Source organism: Rhamphochromis longiceps, linkage group LG3, assembly GCF_057381845.1.
Source record: "Rhamphochromis longiceps isolate RC_006_pf linkage group LG3, R_longiceps_female_GT1.1, whole genome shotgun sequence".
Taxonomy (NCBI): domain Eukaryota; kingdom Metazoa; phylum Chordata; class Actinopteri; order Cichliformes; family Cichlidae; genus Rhamphochromis; species Rhamphochromis longiceps.
Genome location: NC_140559.1, coordinates 53,866,891 through 53,889,685, shown reverse-complemented (window position 1 = coordinate 53,889,685; position 22,795 = coordinate 53,866,891). Strand labels below are relative to the sequence as shown.

At 40.4% G+C, this 22,795-nt stretch overlaps 1 protein-coding gene across 2 annotated transcripts; it reads right to left on the bottom strand.

Annotated features, from left to right (window-relative positions):
* Positions 1-2: 2 nt before the first annotated feature.
* LOC146675285 (urea transporter 2) lies at positions 3-22,791 on the bottom strand. Of its 2 annotated transcripts, none has more exons than XM_085400370.1 (8): positions 22,418-22,791; positions 20,907-21,096; positions 20,225-20,284; positions 17,432-17,621; positions 10,581-10,728; positions 2,655-2,786; positions 898-947; positions 3-519 (listed from the first exon to the last, which is right to left on the bottom strand). In XM_085400370.1, exons 1-8 carry the CDS (start codon positions 22,542-22,544, stop codon positions 337-339), a joined length of 1,080 nt encoding a protein of 359 aa, XP_085256496.1. In that variant the 5' UTR covers positions 22,545-22,791; the 3' UTR covers positions 3-336. The 2 variants fall into 2 exon arrangements, with proteins under 2 accessions (XP_085256496.1, XP_085256495.1); XM_085400369.1 differs by having other exon boundaries at positions 12-519; positions 20,225-20,353.
* Between the last annotated feature and the right edge of the window lie 4 nt (positions 22,792-22,795).

Genomic DNA, 22,795 nt, shown 5'->3' with positions numbered 1-22,795 from the left:
TGTTTCTGTCGGCTTTGTGTGTCATTTGAGGAAAATAATACAGGGGGCTAATCAGAGTGGAATATTTGACATATTTAATAGAAATGGTCAGGTTTGAATACATACATTTATGTAAAGACAACTGATCAATTCACTACTGTGCCTTAATTGCCACACTGTGGGCAAAATATAGAATGAACTCCTCCTTAAAGTGTTCAGTAAAGTGTTCACCATCTTTAACAAGCCTATGCTGACATGAGAATGTTTACCTAAAACTTTTATGGTCTACTCCATCCAGCTAACAACATGACAGTCCAGATACAGTGCTGCGTACACAGGTGCATGTCTATCCTCACGCTACACATCTGCGCTCTCCCTTTCTTCGGTGTTTCCAGCTTCCCATTGGCTTCGCAACTGCAGGTTGCGTTCAGGAGCTCTCACTTGACCAGTCGGGATGCGGTACGCTGCTAAACTGCCGGTCAACAGCAACATCAGTGTGGCCACCAGAGTAGCTGCCCAGCTGCATGCTGGCAGACCAACCTTGGCAGAAAAAAAGAGAGAGGATCTTTAATAATGAATAAGACTGAAGTGAGACAAAATTTCATGTCCACTGCTTTTGGAAATTCTCCTTCTATATATATGCAAGCTTTTAGGACACTGAATCCATAATGTTTTTAGATTGTAACTACTTATTTGAAAGTTATAGTTATTTTAGTTACATTTGGTGGCTCCTGTAAACACATTTAAGGCTAAAGAAAGTGATTTAAATTTCACAATCGAGTTCCAATCAATTTGAAAGCTATATCCTACTTTGGAAGAATTGGAAGTTCTACAGAGTATAACACATAAGAAGCCAAGCTTGCAAGCGTGGGATCAAAAATGTGAAAAGGGTTGTGAAAGGCCTCTGTGTGTACTCACAGTTCCCATCAAATTGCTCAAAGCAATGTCAGCATATGCAGAGAAGAAGGCTGCGGACGGGAGAAAAATAAAAGATTAGGTCAAATATATCCTCCACATGTTCACTCCCTATCACTCTCCAGGTTTCTGTCTCACATACTGCTCTGTGGTATTTAGTCGCACTTTCTCCTGACAGTAGACACAGTATCAGCTCCACGTAAGGCCAATTTACCTAATGTGAGCAGATTAGGTCCCTTTTCAGAGGGGTCAGTACCGCTTTTTGCCTGAGCTGCAATTTTATTCTGTATTTATGTGTTAAAGGTTTGAAAAGGAAACACATTCTGAATAGAAAGATAATCTGTCTATTCAGAATGCCTTTCCAGCTTATAACTGACACAATTAGAAATAATTGTTCAGTGTAATTACAGCTATTCAGCATGAAGGAGAGGAAAAAAGGAGAGGAGCAGTAATAAGTAGAGGGATAATGTAGAAAAGGGGGAAATAAACTGAATTAATGACAGGAAAGTGGAAGTAGTGTATGTACATAAATGGAGTGACTGCGGGTTAAATAAGCTGTTTATTTCATACGTATGTGGTCATTAATGGAGACATGCCATATTCTTCTTAAGGAGGGATGATTCAACATCAGAATGATCAACAAAAGAATTCATTTAGTGATGATTCACTGAGAAGAGCTGTGATGGAGTAAGTGACATTTTGATGAGTCAAAGGATATCAGCACATTGAGCAAATTACATAAATGCACAAAAAAGAGGCCTTTCATTCAAACGGGTGACTATCTCAGAGACCCATGTAAATGGGTCTTGTTTGTTTGACCTCAATTTCCTCTCAAAGTAAGTTGGTTGCTGTGAGTATTTCTTTATTACTATCAGGTTTTCGACACATGAAAACTTTTTACCCACATTATCAAGATTAATTAAAAAAAAATAAATACATTTGACTGCTTTAACCCAGGGGTGGGCAACTCCATGCCTCAAGGGCCGGTGTCCTGCAGGTTTTAGATATCACCCTGGGTGAACACACCTGAATCAAATGATTATTTCATTACCAGGCCTCTGGAGAACATCAAGACATGTTGAGGAGGTCATTTAGCCATTTAAATCAGCTGTGTTGGGTCAAGGATACATCTAAAACCTACAGGACACCGGCCCTTGAGGCCTGGAGTTGTCCACATCTGGTTTAAAGGGTTAAAGCTAAGTGACAGCCTGCTTTAATGCTTCAGCACCATGGACAGAGGCAATGGGAATCTTACATTTGGACCAGTAATAAAACCTTTGATGCCCTCCAGTGGCATATTTAAGTACTGAGACTCACAATTACACAAGCAAAAATATTGTTTTGCTGTTTTATTAATTCTGTAAGACAAATACAAGGAAGGCCACTTCATTTCAAGAACATATTATTTTAAAAATGGGAAACAATATTGTTGTATTGCTGTTGAAAGCCATTTTAAGCTGTTCTCTTATCTAAAAGGCGTCACCACAGCAGGTAACTCCACATATTCCATTTGTCAGATTTCCCACCACATTCCTGATACCCAAGGTACTTGTTTGGTAGGGCGCTTTTTCTAAGGCGAAAGCTATTGTGCATATTAGAGTATACACAATGGCAAGAGAAGAGCATCCCCCAGAATAAATTTGTACTTAAATGCCATCTTACATCATTTGTTATGTAACTACAGCGTCATTTAACTGCCATTAGATACTTGAGACAACAGATAATAACTGTGCCTGTGTGTGTCTGTGTGTCTGTGTTACCACTGGCGATAGCAAAGAGGTGCGTCCACAAGCTGAAGATGAAGAATCCTCCAACAGCCATGCAGCCCAGAGCTCCATTAAACCCTGACAGACCTGAGTACAGAGATTCATGACGCACTGCCATGGACAAACCTGCCACACACAAGAGCCAATGAATGAGTCACACTTGTTCACAAATATGGTAATAACACAAGTGGAAATACACAAATAACAATTAATTACTGTATCCATCACTGACAAGCTGAAGTACTAAATAACTGTCCATGTGGTGGTGCTACATGCACACTATTGTGTGGCTGCTCTCAGTGCAACGTGTAATTTGCGTGTAACCTAATAAGGACATTTTAATGTTTCCTGGCTGCTACTTCAAATCAACACACAGGAAGAGACAAAAACTGGTCCAGAGTAGAATAGAATAGAATCGGCCTTTATTGTCATTGTACATGTATAATGAAATTGTGGGTGCTCCACAGCAATAAAATATAAATAGTGGATAGCAAGAATAAATAGCAAACAGGAGAATATATATACAATCAAGATACAAAAATAAGAGAAAAGCACAGATTAGAGAACAAATGTCACTAAATATCAACATTTCACTGAAGCTCCTAGAAGAGCAGTTAGTATTTTAAAGTCTTGTGTAACTGGGTTTACAGAATATGATGCATCACTAAGGTAACCGCTGCCAGTTTGCCTGCTTTGTCTATTGTATTCCAGAATATTGCAGGTTGAATTGAGCCACTGTATGTCGAATGGGGCCACACCAAAGGGAATCTGCCTATTACATTTTCTTAACACTTAACATATCAGTGACATGCAGTTTTAGATTTGAAACAGAGAATAACATTCAAATCTTCATCACAAGAGATTAATTCATTCTGAGTTTGATGTCAAGAAGGCAGGTGGATTAAGACAAGGTCAATGCCTTGCCTCTGACTCACGTGCACACGCGATATCCACAACAGTGTGACGCTGAAACTAAAAGCAAACTGCACAGGGGGCATGCTGGCCCAGATAAATCTCTGCAGGGCCAAAAGCACTGACATTTTTTCTCCCTGGCCTCCGGCACCAGCTGCACAATGTCTCCTAACCTTCTTGAGGGAGAATAACAATTTCAATACAATGAAGTAAGAACACGTAGAGCCACTGAGTTCGTCTGCAAAGGCCAACAAGTTTTTTTTTCCAGAATCAGTGAGCATGACAGTTAACATTTCTCTGAAATATTTAACCTTTGTTGAAATGTAAAAAAAAAGAAAAAAGTATTGCAACACAGTGTTGTGGCGCACAATCCACTGACTGGTTGAGGCTTTTCTATGTGGAGTTTGATTGTTTCCTCTCTGTCTATGTGGGTTCTCTTCGTGTACCCCGGAATATGAGTGTGAACAGTTGTCTGTTTGTGTTAGTTCTGCAATAGCTTGGTGACCTGTACACGGTGTACCCCACCTCTCGACCCAGAATAACCTCAGCCCACCTGTAACCCTGAATCAGATAAGAGGAAGGCAACAGATGGAGCTGGATGGATGCATCTTCAACCTTACATTTGGAGCAGATCTGACCTTTTGGAAAAGTTTTTGTGTTAGATTGTTTCCTGATTGATTATTTAAACTTTGCTCCATTGTCATATACCTAATTTGCAATGGCTGCATGTTCACTTCCCTCATGTAGGTAAACACCTTTTAATGTAATGCATCCCAATCCATCAGCAGAATGCCAGCAATTGCTAATTAGTATGTCAGGAGATAATCTAATTACAGTATTGGACATATTCAAATGTTGACCTGTTGTAGATTGCAGATTAATAGTTAGGACACAATCGAAATAATTAATATTCATTTCAAGGACATACCAATATCAGCTTTCATGGCAATCTATCGTGTACTCGTTAACAACAAGCTTAACCTGTAAGTCATTAGGACACATTATGCCCAAATTCTGTTCATCAATGTGAAAAATAGCGTGATAATCCACCAGCTTCTGAAATATTTCCATTCCAAGAGCCACACCAATATTGTGTCTAATCCCCAGTGCCTTCCCTCAGATCTAATGCAAGTGACTATATAAACTGGATAAAAAGAGTGCATATTGCACGAGCCCTGTAGTAGGAGTGATGGATTTTTAACTGTCTGGATATGTCGAATATTATAAAATAAATAACTGAACACGGTCTGGTTGTGAGGAGTGACCCTTTAATCCTCCATTTGCTCTTCTTATAAATCATTTACACACATGTGCACTAAGTTGGATGAGCTCCACTTTGCTAAGTACATTTTTATTTTTTATCTTTCAGCCATTTTCATTTTAATGCCTGAAAATGAAAGATAATACACAGTGTAAATGCATGGCGACTGTGCGTGGTCGCTTTGATGCTGGTTTTACAGACTGTATTTTATAAGGAACTATCAATTTTGGTGGCTCGTCTGTAGATTAATGACCCTCAGGCAGTGCTGTGATTGATTTCCTTATTACAAGGCATTGGCAGCAGCAGTTTGGCAGTCTGGACCTGAAGCAGACTGACCACACCCCTGTGGTGCTTCCTTACTCTGTGTCTGCTAGACTATTGGCTTCCACTCCCGTTTGCTTTTTCTGTTTTTACGGCCACCTCCTTCAGCAGCTGCTCGTTAAACGCTTCACTCCCCTCTTGTCTCTGTGTCACGGCGACGGATGGCCGGTACTGAATAGGACCCAGGTGCAGGAACCCAGAACGGAGACGGTAGATGATTTAATAGTTTATTACAGTTAAGTGCAAGGGGAACAAAAAAAAAGGGAAACGTGGCAAAGACAGAAAATGACGAGACGTGGAGCCTTGGTGTGGCGTGCCCAGGGGAACGTGGCTAGGGCGAGGGAACGAGGCCTGAGAAGTGGAACGGAGCTGAGTGGGGAACAGTCACACTGAGGGGAGAGGATATAGAAGTTAGGCAGGTAGTGAAGGCAGCTCAGAAGTAGCCAGTATAAGAGCAGCAATTCTTACTTTGCAGTTAGGGACCTGGAGTGTTTGAGAGGGGGATGATGAAGATCCAGGGGAGGCTGAGTGGCGTGGAAAGGCTGACCTGAGATCCGGGGCTCCAGATGGAGTGTGATGACAGGAGGGCAGGCAGGTGAGGCACAGAGGGATTTCCAAAATGATCACTAGGTATTCCGAGTCCGGAGGTGGAGTGAGCCAGGGTGGGTACAGCGACTGTAGCACAAAAGAGTCTTAGTTAGTAAGATGAATTACAGCGAGAACTTGAAACACAAGACCTGTTACCAACATGGGTTGATGACGAACTGGCAGTGAGTGAACATCGATGTGTGGTTTAAATCCCTCTGGCTTGATAGCCTGCAATAGGCTCCAGGTGTGCAGGAGCTGGAGTTGGCCCTGCCCAGGGGCGGATCCCAGGTCAGTTCAGGAGCCTAATGGAAACCCCAGCCACCCACCGTAGACCATGACACTCTGCTTCCTTTCACACTCTCCATCTTTTATTCCAACCATTTTCTTTTGTTTCTCACACGCAGTACTTTTCTTGTTCCCTTCATTGTTTGATCACTCCTCCTTTTCCCACTTGGTCTCTTTCTACACCATTAAAGACTAATAGCTTTGATGGAGAAAGTCCCTGGAGGATACTAAATTTTTTTTTTTTTACTGTTTTTACGTCTTTATTCTTGTGTGTTTCTGGATGTGAAACTCTCTTTCTGATGTCATCTGTGCTATCAGAATGAGTCAGAATGAGTATTCATATCATATTAAATCCAGTATGTCCCCTCTCCTTTTTTCTCCTCTCCTCCCATTTCTTTTTCACATTCCTCCATTAACAGTGACTTGCAAAAAGACTAAATGGTGGAGAAATTTATCGCAATGAACTCATACGAACTTTGCATAATGTCTAACTTGGTATTTTGGTATTTGCCTCCTAAATTTCCTTTCCCACCCAGTGGGCCCTCCTGACAAGACCGTCCTATGTTGGTAATAATTCTGCGCTATCCTAGGTACCGTAGGGTGAGAGGCAGGAACAGCATAATAAAGCTGGAAATTCTGTTTCAGGTGTGCCACCCCAATATTTTTAGTGGCTATACCCATGAAAGTAATTCTGGAGGCGCTGATCCTCTGGGCTTCATGCAACTAGTGACACATCCTTTGATGTTTTTAAGGGGGAAAATTGTGGACTCAAATGTTAATACTCTCTAGGGTTCAACAGTCTAAGCATCAGATGGAATTATTTATCTTAGCTTTAGTAGTACTTTATATTACAGCTTGGTAATAACATGGTAATAATGGAATAAAAATGTGAAAACAATATTACTATGAAATATAGTAGAAATGGGCAGTTTTTCTTTTTGCTGGCCTGATTCATGATTATTGCTACAGTTATTTGCTGGAAATCATCATACCTTTGGAAATTTCCATTATTCTATTATTACTATGAAATTTAATAGAAACATGCTTTGACTTTATAAACAGAAATTTCCGACTGTTCAGCTCAGCCATTCACAGAAAATACTTCATGTATGTCGTTAAGCTTCTTATGTAATACCCGAAGGTCTTACTCAAGACCACTGGTGTACAGTTTGACCATAATTCTGCCAAGAGCCTAAATAAAATCACAAAAGCAGGTGTTGCCGTTTACTTTACACTCTAATTTGATATATTTTAAACATCCCTATGCATTACAACATTATACTTCATGTCACAAATAAACATCCTTCTTCCTCCTTTCTTTTGTTCTCCTGATGCTACGCTATGCAAAATCACAAATGCAGATGTGAGATTTGATGAAAAATCTTTTGATGAAAGAACCCAGAGTTAAGAGTGAACCGTAGTTGACTTCTCTGATGCCTCACTTTTTCTTTCCTCCTGTACCTGATACACAATATGAATGCAGCAGAAGGTAGACAGGCTATGGCCTACATACAGCCCCTGATCTCCTCCTCCTGAAATCCCTCATGGGACTAGTTTACAGCACAATCCTTTGAATGACAGCTCTAAAAATGTCCTCACACTCTCTCCTCTCCAAGTCTGACCCATGCTTCTGTATCTTTCTGCCTCCTTCTGAAGACATTAAAAGGCGATGAAGCTGTTAAGCTGAGACAGCCTCAATGATTTCATCGGCCTGTCAATAAATTACACATTTCTGAACATCTGCCACCTGCCTGCCATTTGATCTTTACACATTTAGCACTACAGTCATTTTTTTTGTTTTTATTTATGTTTTTGTCACTGATTTCATACTTTGTAAGTACAAAACAAAACCTAAACAAACAAACAAAGAAATAAAATGGGGACATTTAGTCCATAGATGAATTATACAGGTTTTTTTGTATATCACAAAAGATTATCGGTTTACTTATCTTGTCCAAATAATGATACAAGGTCTTTTGTTGTTTCTCTCCCTGTCACTTTTTTATTTCATTTACTCAGGTCACGCCTTATCCTTACTTTCCCTTCAAAACTTATTATACCCTTTCTCAATTCTCCATCTCCATGTTTTGTCTCCTGACACTGATCCTTCTATTCTTGTTCTAATTCTCTGCTGAACAGGATTCAGTTGTAAGTTTAACCTTGTAGCACTTATTCACACTCTCAACTGTCTCAATTGTTGCCGCTGTGGCTTCTTTTCTTTCGGTGTGGGTGTCCATTTTACATTTATTCAGAGCTTCTGGTTCACCAAACAATACCAAGAGGTTAAATGATGCTTATAATTACACAGTAAATGTTATGAACTTTTCTCATGACTGTATATACAGTATAGTTTAGTAGTTAAGAACAACTGTGGAGATCTGTGATGCAGAGGAATCTGATACATCAGACTTTTGTAGACAAAAAGTATAAAAATAATAAATTAAGTTTAGTTTTATTCTTTTTTGAGAGATTTGTCACCTGGCAGATGTATAGTAAGCCAATTGCAGTAACAACAGCATTTAAAATTAGGAACAGGATTGTTTGCTGGATAAGAGCATATTTTAGGCTAGCGGCTAAATTTTGGGTTTTGCAGCAGCTAAAATCTTTCTGATGGAGCCCGAAATTACAGGTGTCTAAATGACAGAGACAAAAGTGAGTGACTTTCATGTTAATAAAATACTTCAAATAGCTTAATATGGCTAAAATATGACTAAAATTCTAAAATCACTAAGAGCAAAAGCCGCATTACAAAGAAATGAAGGAAAGAAGAATGGATCACAGAAAAAAGAGAGAATGCACAAATAGCAGTGAGAGAGACTTTGGCATTTTGTCTGTCTGCATTTAGCTGCTACGCTACATCAGGCTGCTTCCTCTTGGCTCTGTCTCCTACACAATCTCATTATAGTCACATCCCTTTGATTACTTTCCCATCACACCGTTGTTTTTATTGCAGCAGTCTGTGTGGTTGTTTGTGTTTGTGTGTTTCTGCACTCCTGTGTGTATGTCCCTGCCACTGTTAGCATGTGTCCACAGGTTTGTGTGAGTGTGTAGCTGTACCAGCTCACTCCCACTCTTCTTTTTTTTATTCTGTATGACTCATAGCTACAAACACACATGATGTAGACACACACACACACACACACACACACACACACACACACACACACACACACACACACACACACACACACACACACACACACACACACAGTATTTTAGGACACTTTACTAAAGTTACATAGATGTGGCTGGAATCAGTGCTGAACGTCCAGCGTTTCTCATTCTTTTGTGTAAACAGAGTCAGAGTGAAGCAGATATCAGAAGAACACTGTGCCACAGCCCCGTGGGTGTGTATATAAGCCAGCAGTATTAGTGCTCTGCATGGCTAATTGCTTTGTGTTTTATTTAGCTTCGTGCGCACAAGCTGCTGCTGCTAACAGTTTCTTATTTATATATCTGCTGCTGACATGTCTTAATTTCAGAGAGATGCATGAACATAACCTGAAACTGAACTCATTACAACACACTTTCATTTGACACTTCGCATGCAGACATTTACGTCTTCAGGTCCTGGCAGAGGTATTGCATTTTGCTTTTGGGCACAGGTGTGACTACATGCGTAACACCAACTTTGACACACTGTTTCACAAACCAGTAAAGCACGATAAAGCATAGCTTTTAGGCCAAATCTGTTAATATTGTTAATATAAACAGAGTTTTCCAGTATATTATGTGTAAATGTTAATGACTCAGTTGGGATTATCATCATGCTTCCACCTGGGTATCAATCTCAAGGCATGTAAATTACTGTAGGATAATTGTGTGAATAAGAATATGAATAATCTGTGTCTTCCAGCCTTGTAATTGATTTGCAACCTGTCCAATGTGTGCATTTTTCCTAAAGTAAACTAAAGCAGGTTCATATGGATAAACAATGGATTCACAATTTGTAAAATCACAGACGTCAGAGCATGAAACAGACCTAGAGCAGCTCTGTAGGGAACCATGAGCTACTCCAATTTTCAGTCTGACTGAGGCTGTATTTCTCTTTGTGTTTTGTGTCTTATATTTACAATGTTTTCAAGAAAGGCCTAATAGGCTCAAAAAAGGCAGACTTTAAGTCCTTTGTGAAGGTAAATTGGATCCTTCTACCCCCCCATAACACAAACAAAACTACCTTGTGATGTTTACTTCTCCCCTCAGTAAGCATAAATAGTTTGTACTGCTGGCTTTCTATCATAAATATTGTCTCATGCTTGGAAATGGTACCCCAGAGCCACTGAGGACATTGTTACACAACTATTTTCACACAGTAATACTCACCTCCTCACATTTTACTGTGAAGTTTAGGAGTTCCCTGTAAGTGGTGAGCTCTAAGATGATGTATCATACAATGAAATGCTGACAAGTTGATCCCAGTATCACTGAAGACTGTGTTAAATTGGGATTTATTGTGAGTGGTGCATTTGTATGATGCACAAACAAATGCAATAACACTTTTCTCTCTCCCACTCCTCCCACGCAGCCACATGAGCACACAGATTGAAACCAACCGGTCAGCGTTCCTACTGCGGATCCCAGCAGAGCATGGACAGCGAGCAAGGGGGAGTAGAGGAAAACTGCTCCCAAGATGAGAAGGGACGGTCCCAGGTCCCCACAGGCAAAGATCTGACCCACTCCAAGAGGGATGCCACGTATTACCTGGACAAAGAGAGGACTTAGGGGATTATTTGCTTTGCTTTTATTACCTAGCATACTGAAGAGCATTACACAGAATTTATATAAGTTGCAAGAGCAGAAACACTCTCACAAAAACATAATAACACAATGGTTGAAATAACCTCAGTGACTTTCTTGCAGCTTAAATCAGCATTTTTTTTTTTACCAACATTCACACACACCCGTGCTGCATCCAAACCAGTTAAATGAAGAGTTTCCATGGTGATGTGCTGGTGCACCTGCCTGTCGCGGATATTTAGAAGTCATAAACGGTCTTTCATTATATTGCTGTAACTCTTGCATGCGTGCCTGTGTATGCGTGTGTGTTTGTGCAAGATTAAATACACTGTCAGTGAAGTGCAGCCAGAGCACCATCCTCAGCAGACTGACTGAAGCCGAAGACATCAAATATAAATAGGATCGACGTCATCACCATCTCTGGAGAGAACCAGAGGAAACATGAGTGAAAGAAAGAATGGAGGAGGAAGACTGATGGAAGAAAAGTAAAACAGAGAGCAACAGAAAATAAATACTGGATAAAAATGGGGAAATTAAGAAGAGGAAAGAAGAAGTAGCAAGGAATATGAGGATGGGACAGGATCACAGTGACCTTGTTCGTTGTAAACTAAAGGGAAGGAGAGAGATAAAGAAGGAAGAAAGGAGGAAGGAGATTTGCACAGCAGAGCAGGGAAACAGTTCCAGTCTGTTTCCCTGCTCTGCTGTGCAAATCAAAGAGAGGCACAGAGATGAAAAGAACGGTTTAGAGGGTGTAAATCTCATAAGTAACAAACAAAAAGGGAATCTATTAAGTTAAAGGAACAGCTTTTTATGCGATGAAAGACAGACAGATGGAGTGAATCAGAAAGGAAACAATGAAATATGTCTGAATGAGGGAAAGATGGAGAAACTTTGATATGTGGGGGAAAAAACTGAAAAAAAGAATCTGAGGTGATGGAGCTGAAAGTTGTGGAAAGTAATTATTTAGTGTGAGGGACAAACTGTGCCACGGGATGTGATGCTTGTTAATGGAATCGTGTGTAAATCTTGACTCCATATTCAGGACACCTTACAGGGCTGACGGCTGGCAGCATGGCTAATCTAGTTTATACAACTTTGCAGTTACTTTGCATATCGTCGTGTACAGAAATGCACTTTAGGCAATGTGCTACAAAAAAGAAGAAACAACTTCAGTCTGTAGTCTCTGTCAGATAGCTTCATACCAGGAAGCCTGCTTACAGGTCTTCTAAGGTCATGTCCCTGCCATCAGTGTTTTGTTATTTTCTTAAAGAAATAATGAAGCAAAGTCATGCACAAAAACTGAAACAATGTCTCTCGGCTCCAGTGGATGAAAGCTGAAGTCAAAGCACAGGAGCCAAAGACTGAAGTTCCCTAAATGGACACTTGAGGCTGATTCCACAGGCTATTCAATTCCAGCTGACTCCCATGTTAAAATGCTCAAATTTGCATATGCGTTAAGCTGGTGTAATAAATCCACGGCAGACCCGACCACACGTTCATGCTTTCCAGCATACTTTATTCACGGTTGCTGTTTTAACAATACTCGGGTGCAGTTTTCCAGATCACCGCCAAATACTTCACCAACCACAACACACACTCAGGACCCAGTGCTATTTACGCAGGACGGCGTGGTGAGCCGATGCAGCTCTGGTGCGTTGGCTTCTCCTGCAGCTGTGCCTCACCTGACTACTGCCTAATGCATTTGGTATCTATATGTCATTTTCTCTTTTGTGGCAACAACACATGGGATAAAATCAATCCCTTTTCTTCTGATTATCTGGGTCATGAGTGGCCTATCCCATTTGCCATAAGGCGAGAGACAGACAACTATTTGCATTCACATATTCACCTATGGATAATTTACAGTCACCAATTAACCTAACTACATGTCTCAGGCCTGTGGGGGGAAGCCAGAGTACCCAAAGAGAACCCATGCAGACACGGGGAGAAGATGCAAACTCCACACAGAAAGACCCTCGGCCTGATGGTGGATTCATTTCCCGAAATTTCTTGCTGCGAGGCAAGAGTGCCATCACACCAGCATGTTGCCCAACATGGGATAAAATATTTACATAAACCGAATTAAGGCTTGAGGTCATGCATGGGTTATTGGGCTTGTTAATGCATAACTCCTTTTTGTCCTCTTTGTTTGACAAGTGGGTTCAAACTATGCTCTCGGTTATCTTCTAGACATAACCTCGGCTAATTGGAGTCACTAACCTGCACCTTTTGACCGTGTTTGTGGTGCTGGTTATCTGACAAACAGCATGAATTGCTGTGAGGTTAATTGTACTAACAGCCCAGGAGAGAATCTGGAGCTCCAGTTTCGTTGAGAAAGCAGTCTGTGCTGACTACGAGTGTGCTTTGGTAACATGAGAAATAAAAATTAAAAATAATGCAAGTTAGCTGATAATTTGGCCCTCAACCTTGATGACTGTAAATTACTTCCTTTGATATAAAACCCCCCAAGGACACTCTTGAGAAAGCAGTCACATCACTGTCAGAATCCACAATCATGAGATGTCCTCATGAATGGCTGCAAGTGGAAATGATGTGTTTGCTGATGATGACAGAAATAACTGGATGAGTTCTCAAGTGTGCAGGGCTTTACTTTCTGCTCAGTTTCAGCCAAATGCTGCAAAATTAATCTGACAGAGTTTCACAGTACAATGGTAATGACACAAAGCATACTGCAATGACAACACAGGAGTTTCTCAACACAAAGAAACTGGATATTCTTCCATGATCAAGTCAGTGACCTGATGTCATGCCAGCGTATTTGGTGTTTCTCTGTGTGAGTCTATACAAAATATTTTTGTATAGACTGTATATTTTTAAACTGCCAAATTGTCATTAGAGCATAAACCTAGCTGTTAAGACATTATAATATCCACATGACCACAAAGCTTTTCTGATTTGGGTCACCTGATTGGGTCTGCCAAAGATCGAATTTAAATTCAGTCGCTGTGTAAGTGCTGAGATGCCAGCTGGCTCACTGAGATCAAAAGCCGAACACAGCAGCTGGTGAGAGTCTGGATTCCTGTCTTGTGAGAAGCAGCTCAAGGTAAGTGCCTTTCATTTGAATTCAAGAGATGAAAGGAAATAAATTCCTTACAAAGGTACACTGTTCAGCAACTTGTAGACAGTCTACTATACTTTCAGCTTCAAATTCAGGAGTAAGTTCTCACTTTGTTTTGTCTTTTTGTCCCTGACTGCTGAGCCCCAAGTTCCCAAATCCCCATGAACCCCCACCTCAGCCCACCCACCTACTCCCAAACTTACTGGGAACCTGATTAGTGCTCCTGATATTTAAACCATTCATCACAAGTCCAAGCCCTTTCTCTCCATAGAAACGGAAAAGAATACAATTAAAACCGTAACCTTTATAAAGAGCTTAACCTGTGCAATCACATTCTCCCAGCAAAAATCATCCGTTGAAACAGTTTTGACTCATTATAATTTCCAAACAGGAGCGCCACCACTGACTGTTGCTAAGTAACTGGTGAGTCATAGCTGGCTGCTCTTATGCATATAGTGCTCCCAGTTAATTGTTCACTCTGGAGACCAGGCTGCAACATGATGCGCACTCTTAGGATAACCCTGGCCTTAGTTAAGCTTGGTTTCTGTCTCTTTTTTTTCTTCATTATATATCCTACCAACTTCTAATATTTCCGTTTGTGACTGCAAATGAGCAGCATCTCTAGTGGAAGTCCTCATGATGTCAGCTCATCAGTAACAGAAATCCATTTAACCATCACGTAGTTTGATACTTCTCAGGCAGAATTTCATAAAACCAATCAAGTGGCTAATGTGCTGGTGGGACTTAAAGTGGAGTGATTAGGCACTCCCTGTCTCCTTTGTTAGGTACACCTGTTCTGCTGCTTAGTAAAATAAATATCTAATTAGCCAATCTCATTAAAAGCTCTCAGTATATTTAGACATGAGAGAGAAGAAAGAAGAAATATCAGAGAGAGGAAAGCTGATTTAAGTGACTTTTAATGTTCCATCATTGTTTGCACCAGATGCACTGGTCTTAGGATCTCAGAAAATGCTGATCTGCTGGGATTTTCCTGGAAAACCACCTTTAGGGTTTACAGAGAATGGTCCAAGAAAGCGACTTTACCTATTAGATCACTGAAGGGAAAATGTTTTGTTAACGCCAGATGTCAGCGGAGAATGGCCACAAAGCTGCAAACCGATAGGAAGGAAACAGTAACAGCGTCCACTCTTTACAGCCAAGGTAACTCTGAAAACCTTGAACAATGTAGAGAGGCAAGAGAAAAGTGGAAAAACATTGCCTGTTTTGATGAGCCTTGATTAATGCTGCAACATTTGGATGGTAAGATCAACATTTGGTGGGAAAAAAAAAATGAAGGCATGGCTCCATCCTGCATTCATGTTGTTTCCAAGTGTGGGTTAAAATTGTACAAACTGTACAACCTTGTCCAGTAATTGCACTTATAATTTTTTCATATATATGCATTTGTCTATCTAGAAGAAAATGGGATCATACTAAAATTAATTAAAACTTTTCCCATGGTGCACTTCGAATGCATTCACTGCTGGACTCCAAATCTTTAAAAATCATCTTTGCCAGCATATTTTCACTATTTAATATTTACCCCTCTGGCACATCCTGGATAAGAATATTAGTTTCCTCTCTACTAGTCTCACAGCACCATTAACTCTCAGCAGAGAGACACATTTTAAGAAAGTGTGACTTGCTTTTATATGTGTGGGATACTAATAAACTCCTAATGGCATCAATGAGATATAGTGCTGTAATAAAGTTCTCCTAATGCATTGAGCACAGCCCACCTGTGTTCTGGATCATTAAATGATCCTCGTCTCAAAGTAATGTTACTGTAAATCTGACTCTCCTGTGTGATAATTATCACTGAAGTTAACAGTATCACTAGTGCCAGTGAAATTAGGCTCGCACGAAAGACAGTTATTTGGTTATGCAAGATGTTAGAGATTTAGATTTTTTTTTATGTACTGTTTATAGCTTATATGACACTTAACACATTTATTTCATAATCCGTTTTAATAGTTTCAATAGTTCTAATTATATCAGTGAGGACAGCCAGAAAACAGAAATGTCTCTTTTTGTAATGAAATAGCAATAAACAGTACTTCATACTCTAGGAAATGGCACCTGAGTGAATAGACAGGATATAATGGGTGATTGTGCCAGTAGGACTGAGCCAACACAGTCAGACTGAAAACCAAGATGTCAACTCTAACATAAACTTGAATATGCAGAAATCAGTCTCAATAATTTTCACAGTTTCACAGAAAACATTTGGACAACTTCAGGGAGCTAAGGCCTGAGGCAAATAATGCACCTGGACATGGCTAGATGATATGAGACAAATGAACAATTCATTTTCATTGTGTTAGACTTTCTGTCCCAGTATGAAAGTAAATCAAAAATCAAAAGAGTGACAGGTATAAAAATCTGTCACAATTAGGGATGGGTATCGAAAACCGGTTCTTGTTGAGAACCGGTTCCCACTGTTTCAATTCCTTGGAATTGTTTGCCATTTTTGCAATCGATTCCCTTATCGATTCCAGTCGCCCCGAATGATGTCACCACGTTGCGGAGCGTCATTTACCTGGCAGGAAACATGGCGGCTCAAACGCTCAAAAGTTTGGTTATACTTTACGAGAACGGATGACAACAGGGCAACTTGCAATACTTGCAAAGTAGATATTTCATTTAAGGGAGGAAACACTACGAATATGCAAAAGCATTTGCTCACAAAACACACGATGACCTTAAATGAAGTTTTTAATTCCGCTCCGGACTCGTGAATCTCAACCCAGCAGCAGCGGTAACGTTTGCACGTCCTCTCCCGTTAATGCGGCAGGTAAATAATCAACTAACAGTGCATATTATGTTAGCGCGATCTGCCTTATTACAAAACCTGCCATTGCTGTGCATTTAGGCGACCATGATGAGAGAGACAGACAGAGTCTGGCTCAGATGCTGGCAGTTCTCGCTGCAGTCTACCGGTAGCGTCTCCTTTCAGGCCAGGATAGTCACTGCTCGGTGACATTCGTCTAAGTTTGTGGTCAAAGGCTTGCACCCATTTGCCACAGGAGATACCCCCGATTTTCGGTAAGTGAACGTGTTTAATTGTAGGCAGGGACATTACTGGATATTCTTGTGTAATTGCTACTGAATACTTTATGTTATACTTTGTTATTGCTACAGAAGAATATTTATTTTATAATTTTTCATTTACTATTTTTTTTCCTGGGGACCCTGTGACACCCCATTGAAAAGCCGTTGGCTGTGGATCTCTTAAGATCTCACTGCTGGGTTTGTAAGGCCATGTTACTCCTAAATTTCTATCTTGTTCAAAGAGAAGATATAAAACAAAGTTGTAAGCTAATCGACCTTAGTGTTCTCTTTATTTAAAAAAAAAATCGATAAAGAATCGATTCGTTAAACAGAAAATGGAATCGGAATTGTGAAAATCTTATCAATACCCATCCCTAGTTACAATGTAGCCTTCAGTATTTTGGTCATTCTTATTCCATATCTCAAGGTTTTAGTTGTCGATTCCAGATTATAGTTGCCTCTCTGTACCTTCACGTAATTACTTCTACAGTATTTATCAGACAGAATCCCAGTTCAGAGGTTTTACATATTCTTTACCTGTAATGCTATGAGCTCTGTAGCATTGGGCTCCAGGGCCCCTGGTGGTTTTATTGAGTGGTGTGGAAAATAGGGGTGTTCTGGGCCAGTACACAGGAGGTAGAGGATGATAATAATGTTGAAGGGAAACACGGCAGCAGGCAAGTCCCAGCGGTCTAAAAACGATGAGAGTCCACTAAACAGAAAGACACTGAAAAAATGAAAAGAGTAAGGAAGAAGTAATTAGAAATATTACTATTTTGTCTATTTCATTTAGAAATGAAATAGACAAAAGGAAAACCCAGAAAGTGTATACAGTGGGGCAAAAAAGTATTTAGTCAGCCACCGATTGTGCAAGTTCCCCCACTTAAAATGATGACAGAGGTCAGTAATTTGCACCAGAGGTACACTTCAACTGTGAGAGACAGAATGTGAAAAAAAATCCATGAATTCACATGGTAGGATTTGTAAAGAATTTATTCGTAAATCAGGGTGGAAAATAAGTATTTGGTCACCTCAAACAAGGAAGATCTCTGGCTCTCACAGACCTGTAACGTCTTCTGTAAGAAGCTTTTCTGTCCCCCACTCGTTACCTGTATGAATGGCACCTGTTTGAACTCATCATCTGTATAAAAGACACCTGTCCACAGCCTCAAACAGTCAGACTCCAAACTCCGCCATGGCCAAGACCAAAGAGCTTTCGAAGGACACCAGGAAAAGTATTGTAGACCTGCACCAGACTGGGAAGAGTGAATCTACAATAGGCAAGCAGCTTGGTGTGAAAAAATCAACTGTGGGAGCAATCATCAGAAAATGGAAGACATACAAGACCACTGATAATCTCCCTCGATCTGGGGCTCCACACAAGATCTCATCCCGTGGGGTCAAAATGATCATGAGAACGGTGAGCAAAGATCCCAGAACCACACGGGGGGACCTGGTGAATGACCTGCAGAGAGCTGGGACCAAAGTAACAAAGGTCACCATCAGTAACACACTACAACGGCAGGGAATCAAATCCCGCAGTGCCAGACGTGTTCCGCTGCTGAAGCCAGTGCATGTCCAGGCCCGTCTGAAGTTTGCCAGAGAGCACATGGATGATACAGCAGAGGATTGGGAGAATGTCATGTGGTCAGATGAAACCAAAGTAGAACTTTTTGGTATAAACTCAACTCGTCGTGTTTGGAGGAAGAAGAATACTGAGTTGCATCCCAAGAACACCATACCTACTGTGAAGCATGGGGGTGGAAACATCATGCTATGGGGCTGTTTTTCTGCCAAGGGGACAGGACGACTGATCCGTGTTAAGGACAGAATGAATGGGGCCATGTATCGTGAGATTTTGAGCCAAAACCTCCTTCCATCAGTGAGAACTTTGAAGATGAAACGAGGCTGGGTCTTCCAACATGACAATGATCCAAAACACACCGCCCGGGCAACAAAGGAGTGGCTCCGTAAGAAGCATTTGAAAGTCCTGGAGTGGCCTAGCCAGTCTCCAGACCTCAACCCCATAGAAAATCTGTGGCGGGAGTTGAAAGTCCGTGTTGCTCGGCGACAGCCCCAAAACATCACTGCTCTCGAGAAGATCTGCATGGAGGAATGGGCCAAAATACCAGCTACTGTGTGTGCAAACCTGGTAAAGACCTATAGTAAACGTTTGACCTCTGTTATTGCCAACAAAGGTTATGTTACAAAGTATTGAGTTGTATTTTTGTTATTGACCAAATACTTATTTTCCACCCTGATTTACGAATAAATTCTTTACAAATCCTACCATGTGGATTCATGGATTTTTTTTCACATTCTGTCTCTCACAGTTGAAGTGTACCTCTGGTGCAAATTACTGACCTCTGTCATCATTTTAAGTGGGGGAACTTGCACAATCGGTGGCTGACTAAATACTTTTTTGCCCCACTGTAATGTTTATCTGGACTTTCAGTGGGAGGCACGTTTTGTCACTGAGGCAGTCACTTCTTTTTCTTGAATATCCTGTTGACTGACTACTGTAGATCTCAGCAGAGACAACTCATGATGGGGAAGCTTTATTCCAATGTGCTTTGTTTAAAATATACATTACTGCACTGAGAAATTTAACAAATTCATCTTTGTTCATTTTTGATAAGAAAATAATGATAATAACAATGATGAACTACTTTTTTTTCTGAATGACACCAACCTTAACATTTGTTAAAGTCTGGAAAACGCCTGAGGTGGTGGGTACTTGAAAATTACTCCCTAAAAAGAATCAAGTAGCTAATGTATCAATAAATAACAAGATGTATTTTAAAGAATATATAATCTCTGTAGATCAGCTGATCTAAGTGCCAGCCTGCATCACTGCTGGCTCAGCTGATACACTTTCTATGCATTCAACCGGCACCTCACATTTACAGCATGCTATTTAGGCAACATGCCATAGCTTGCCTCTGGTTGCTTTGCATGTCCAAGCTGCTTTGCAACCCATCTCCACGTCAGCTCCTCCTTTCATGCTATATTTGGATTAATCAGTGTCATATTTGTTGACCGCGATTTTCACATGTACAGTACATATAGAAAGATGGGGAAGTTTGCAAACAGAGTCAGATATTAAAGATATGAACGACTGCAGACAGAAGGAAAAATCTTCTTTTGAATTTGGAGAATCTGACTGAAAGGACAACATGAATGACAGCCATTCCCTTACCTGAACCATTAACCTTGAGAAACCTTGAGAGTTGAGAAAGCACTCTGAGGAAATACTACTACTATACTATAATAAAATGGACACACAAGAAGGGAATATAAAACACATGCGTCCGTGTATGTGTTTCTTACCATGTTGCCGACCCCAGGAAGACAGGCAGCAGGAGCCACCAGTACCAGTCTCCAGCTGAGCTATACACTCCCATAAGCAGAGACACCAACATGCCATTAAAACCATGATGACCTCCCGCCACCTCAACACTATACACGCAGACACAGAACAGGAATATTTACATATGACGATTACATTTTGCAAATAAATACATAAATAAAAAAAACCCTGAAAGGTAATAAATCTGTACTGTTTTTTCTGTAATGCAACACAAAGCTTTAAATAGATTTTAATGGGTTCTCAAGAAAAATAAAATGTTCAGTTGAGTTAATGAGCTGAGGCCCATGGGTGACATTAAATTTTCTCTGCAAGTCAAAGTTAAAAATTTGAGGATCTCCTGTTCAGCTGGAATTGTTTTATAAACCTTAAAAACACATTTCACTTTGTATGGTATAAATACAGGGAGAAGGCTTCAAAAATAAATGCAGGGTGGTGTGTATGCAGGGCTTATAGTTGTGAATTTTAAGTAGAAGCCCCAATCAATAGCGAACCTGAGTAGATTACAAGGTCAAAGGTTAAAGAGGATATGTTTTATTTATGTGCTTTTAGAATGACCAAAGCATTAAATATGGACACATAAATGTTCACTGCTTTCAGCCTCTGTAGTGTTGCCTGTGTTTGTGCATTTCTATATCATCCCACCTGTCTTGTCCTGTGATGACAGCTGTTAGCGTGGAGGCCAACACTCCCAGAGTTCCCAGCAGGCCCTGCCAGGGGGAAGCCCAGTACAGGGCAGCCAGGATGAGACCACCACTCAGCGGGTTGTTGGCCAGAATTACCCTGGTCACCCCTCTCAGGCCACAGACTGCCAGCTGTAGCACAAATGACTTGTCTGAGGACACATGAGGAAAAAAAAGGGTCCCTATAAATAAACAGCACTTCACAGCAAGATGCTTGCAGATGTAAAAGTGGACTGAAAGAGGCGAGTGCAACTTTTACAAAATTTCAGCCGCAGTTGGATTTCTTGTTGCTAAGTCAGGGTTTTATAGCAGAATCAAAATTGGATTTTAATGATAATTTCGTTCCAAGTTGGAGAGAAAGTGCGACAGTATTCTCTGTGGGAGTCGCATCTGAGTGTTTTAATGGTGATGTAAGCTTTTTTGAATCATTTATTTATAATTATGGTAATTTAGCACTTCCTCTAGTGGCAAGGTTTTGCGATTAATTACATTAACCCTTTAAGACCTACCATAGAACCAAGTCTGCCAGAGCTTACTTTATGTTTTTACATGCTGTAGTGTCATTTTTGGGAGCATTTTAAGGTGCTATATATCAATACAACTGTTATAGCCCATATTTTAATAATATGTATGCATTAAGTCCATAGTAACTACATTAATTGCAAAAAAGTGCAATAAACTACAAAAACATTTAAAATCTTTTTTTTTTTTTTTTTTTTTTTTTTTTTACATATATTTCTACTTGGAGAAATTTAAGAGGCTTATCCCTCAAAACTTTAAATACAAAAAAGTTGCAAAAAATTGTTTACAACAACAGGAAATTTATTTTGAGTGTCTTTATAGTTTTATTTTTGAGATACAGCAATTTTTATATACACTGCAGGAAAAACGAAAAACAATCCTATGATGCAAATTTGCAAAGAAAACAGCAGGTGCATCAAAATAAACTATTTAAAGCAGTGCAATTCGAGTTCTAAGCATCTGAGAAACTATTCAGAAAAGCATAAAGTCAAACATGACTTTTAAAAACACCAATATAGGCTTTTAAGGCCTACAAGTAAAAACTACATTTTCCGCGGAAATGACGTCACTTCCGGTTTCAGGCAGGAAATGGCGGACATGCGATCGTTCGTGCTGACATCTGTTTCAATGTGGGAAGTGTTACGAACAGCTGATTGGATCGGCAAATATTGTGCTTTTGTTCCTGCAAGCGCTTTTTATGCAATTTTTGCAAAGCTATATGTGGAAGGAAACCGTGACCGAGGACAAGCTGATGGCATAAGATGTAAGTACAACTCCTCCGGTTTCATATGCAAAAAACTTATTGCGCTAGCTTACGAGGTTCTGGTTCTACAGGGATTTAAAAATAATTACGCAAAACGGAGCGTGCCCGCTCTGACCGGCTTTAAAGGGTTAAGATTAGTATTGTAAGAAAAGGCTTCTGGATGACATGTATTGTGAGTTTTTTCCTACCCTTCATGTACTTATCCAAGTGCTCCATGTCTCCACTGCACAATAGCAGGCCATTCAACACACGCCGACTGAAGCTGGCACGCGTCCTGCTGGCCTCCTCCATCTCTGTTTTGGTTTCTATCCACATCCCTGCAGCTGCTGGGCCACACCAATACAAAACGTGGCAAATGGATAATAATTATGCTGCAACTCTTCAAGGTTCTTCTTATTTGCGACTCTTTTTGTTCTGTTCTCGTCTGTGTTTGTTCCTCTGTTGGTTCTTTCCTTCTGCTCCCTCTGGTTCATCTCCACTCTCCTTCGCCTCCCTTTCGCTCCCCCTTCCCTTTCCAGTGCGGTTTAAGGGGGTAACTTATAAACCAGGGGGGTAACGTATTCACA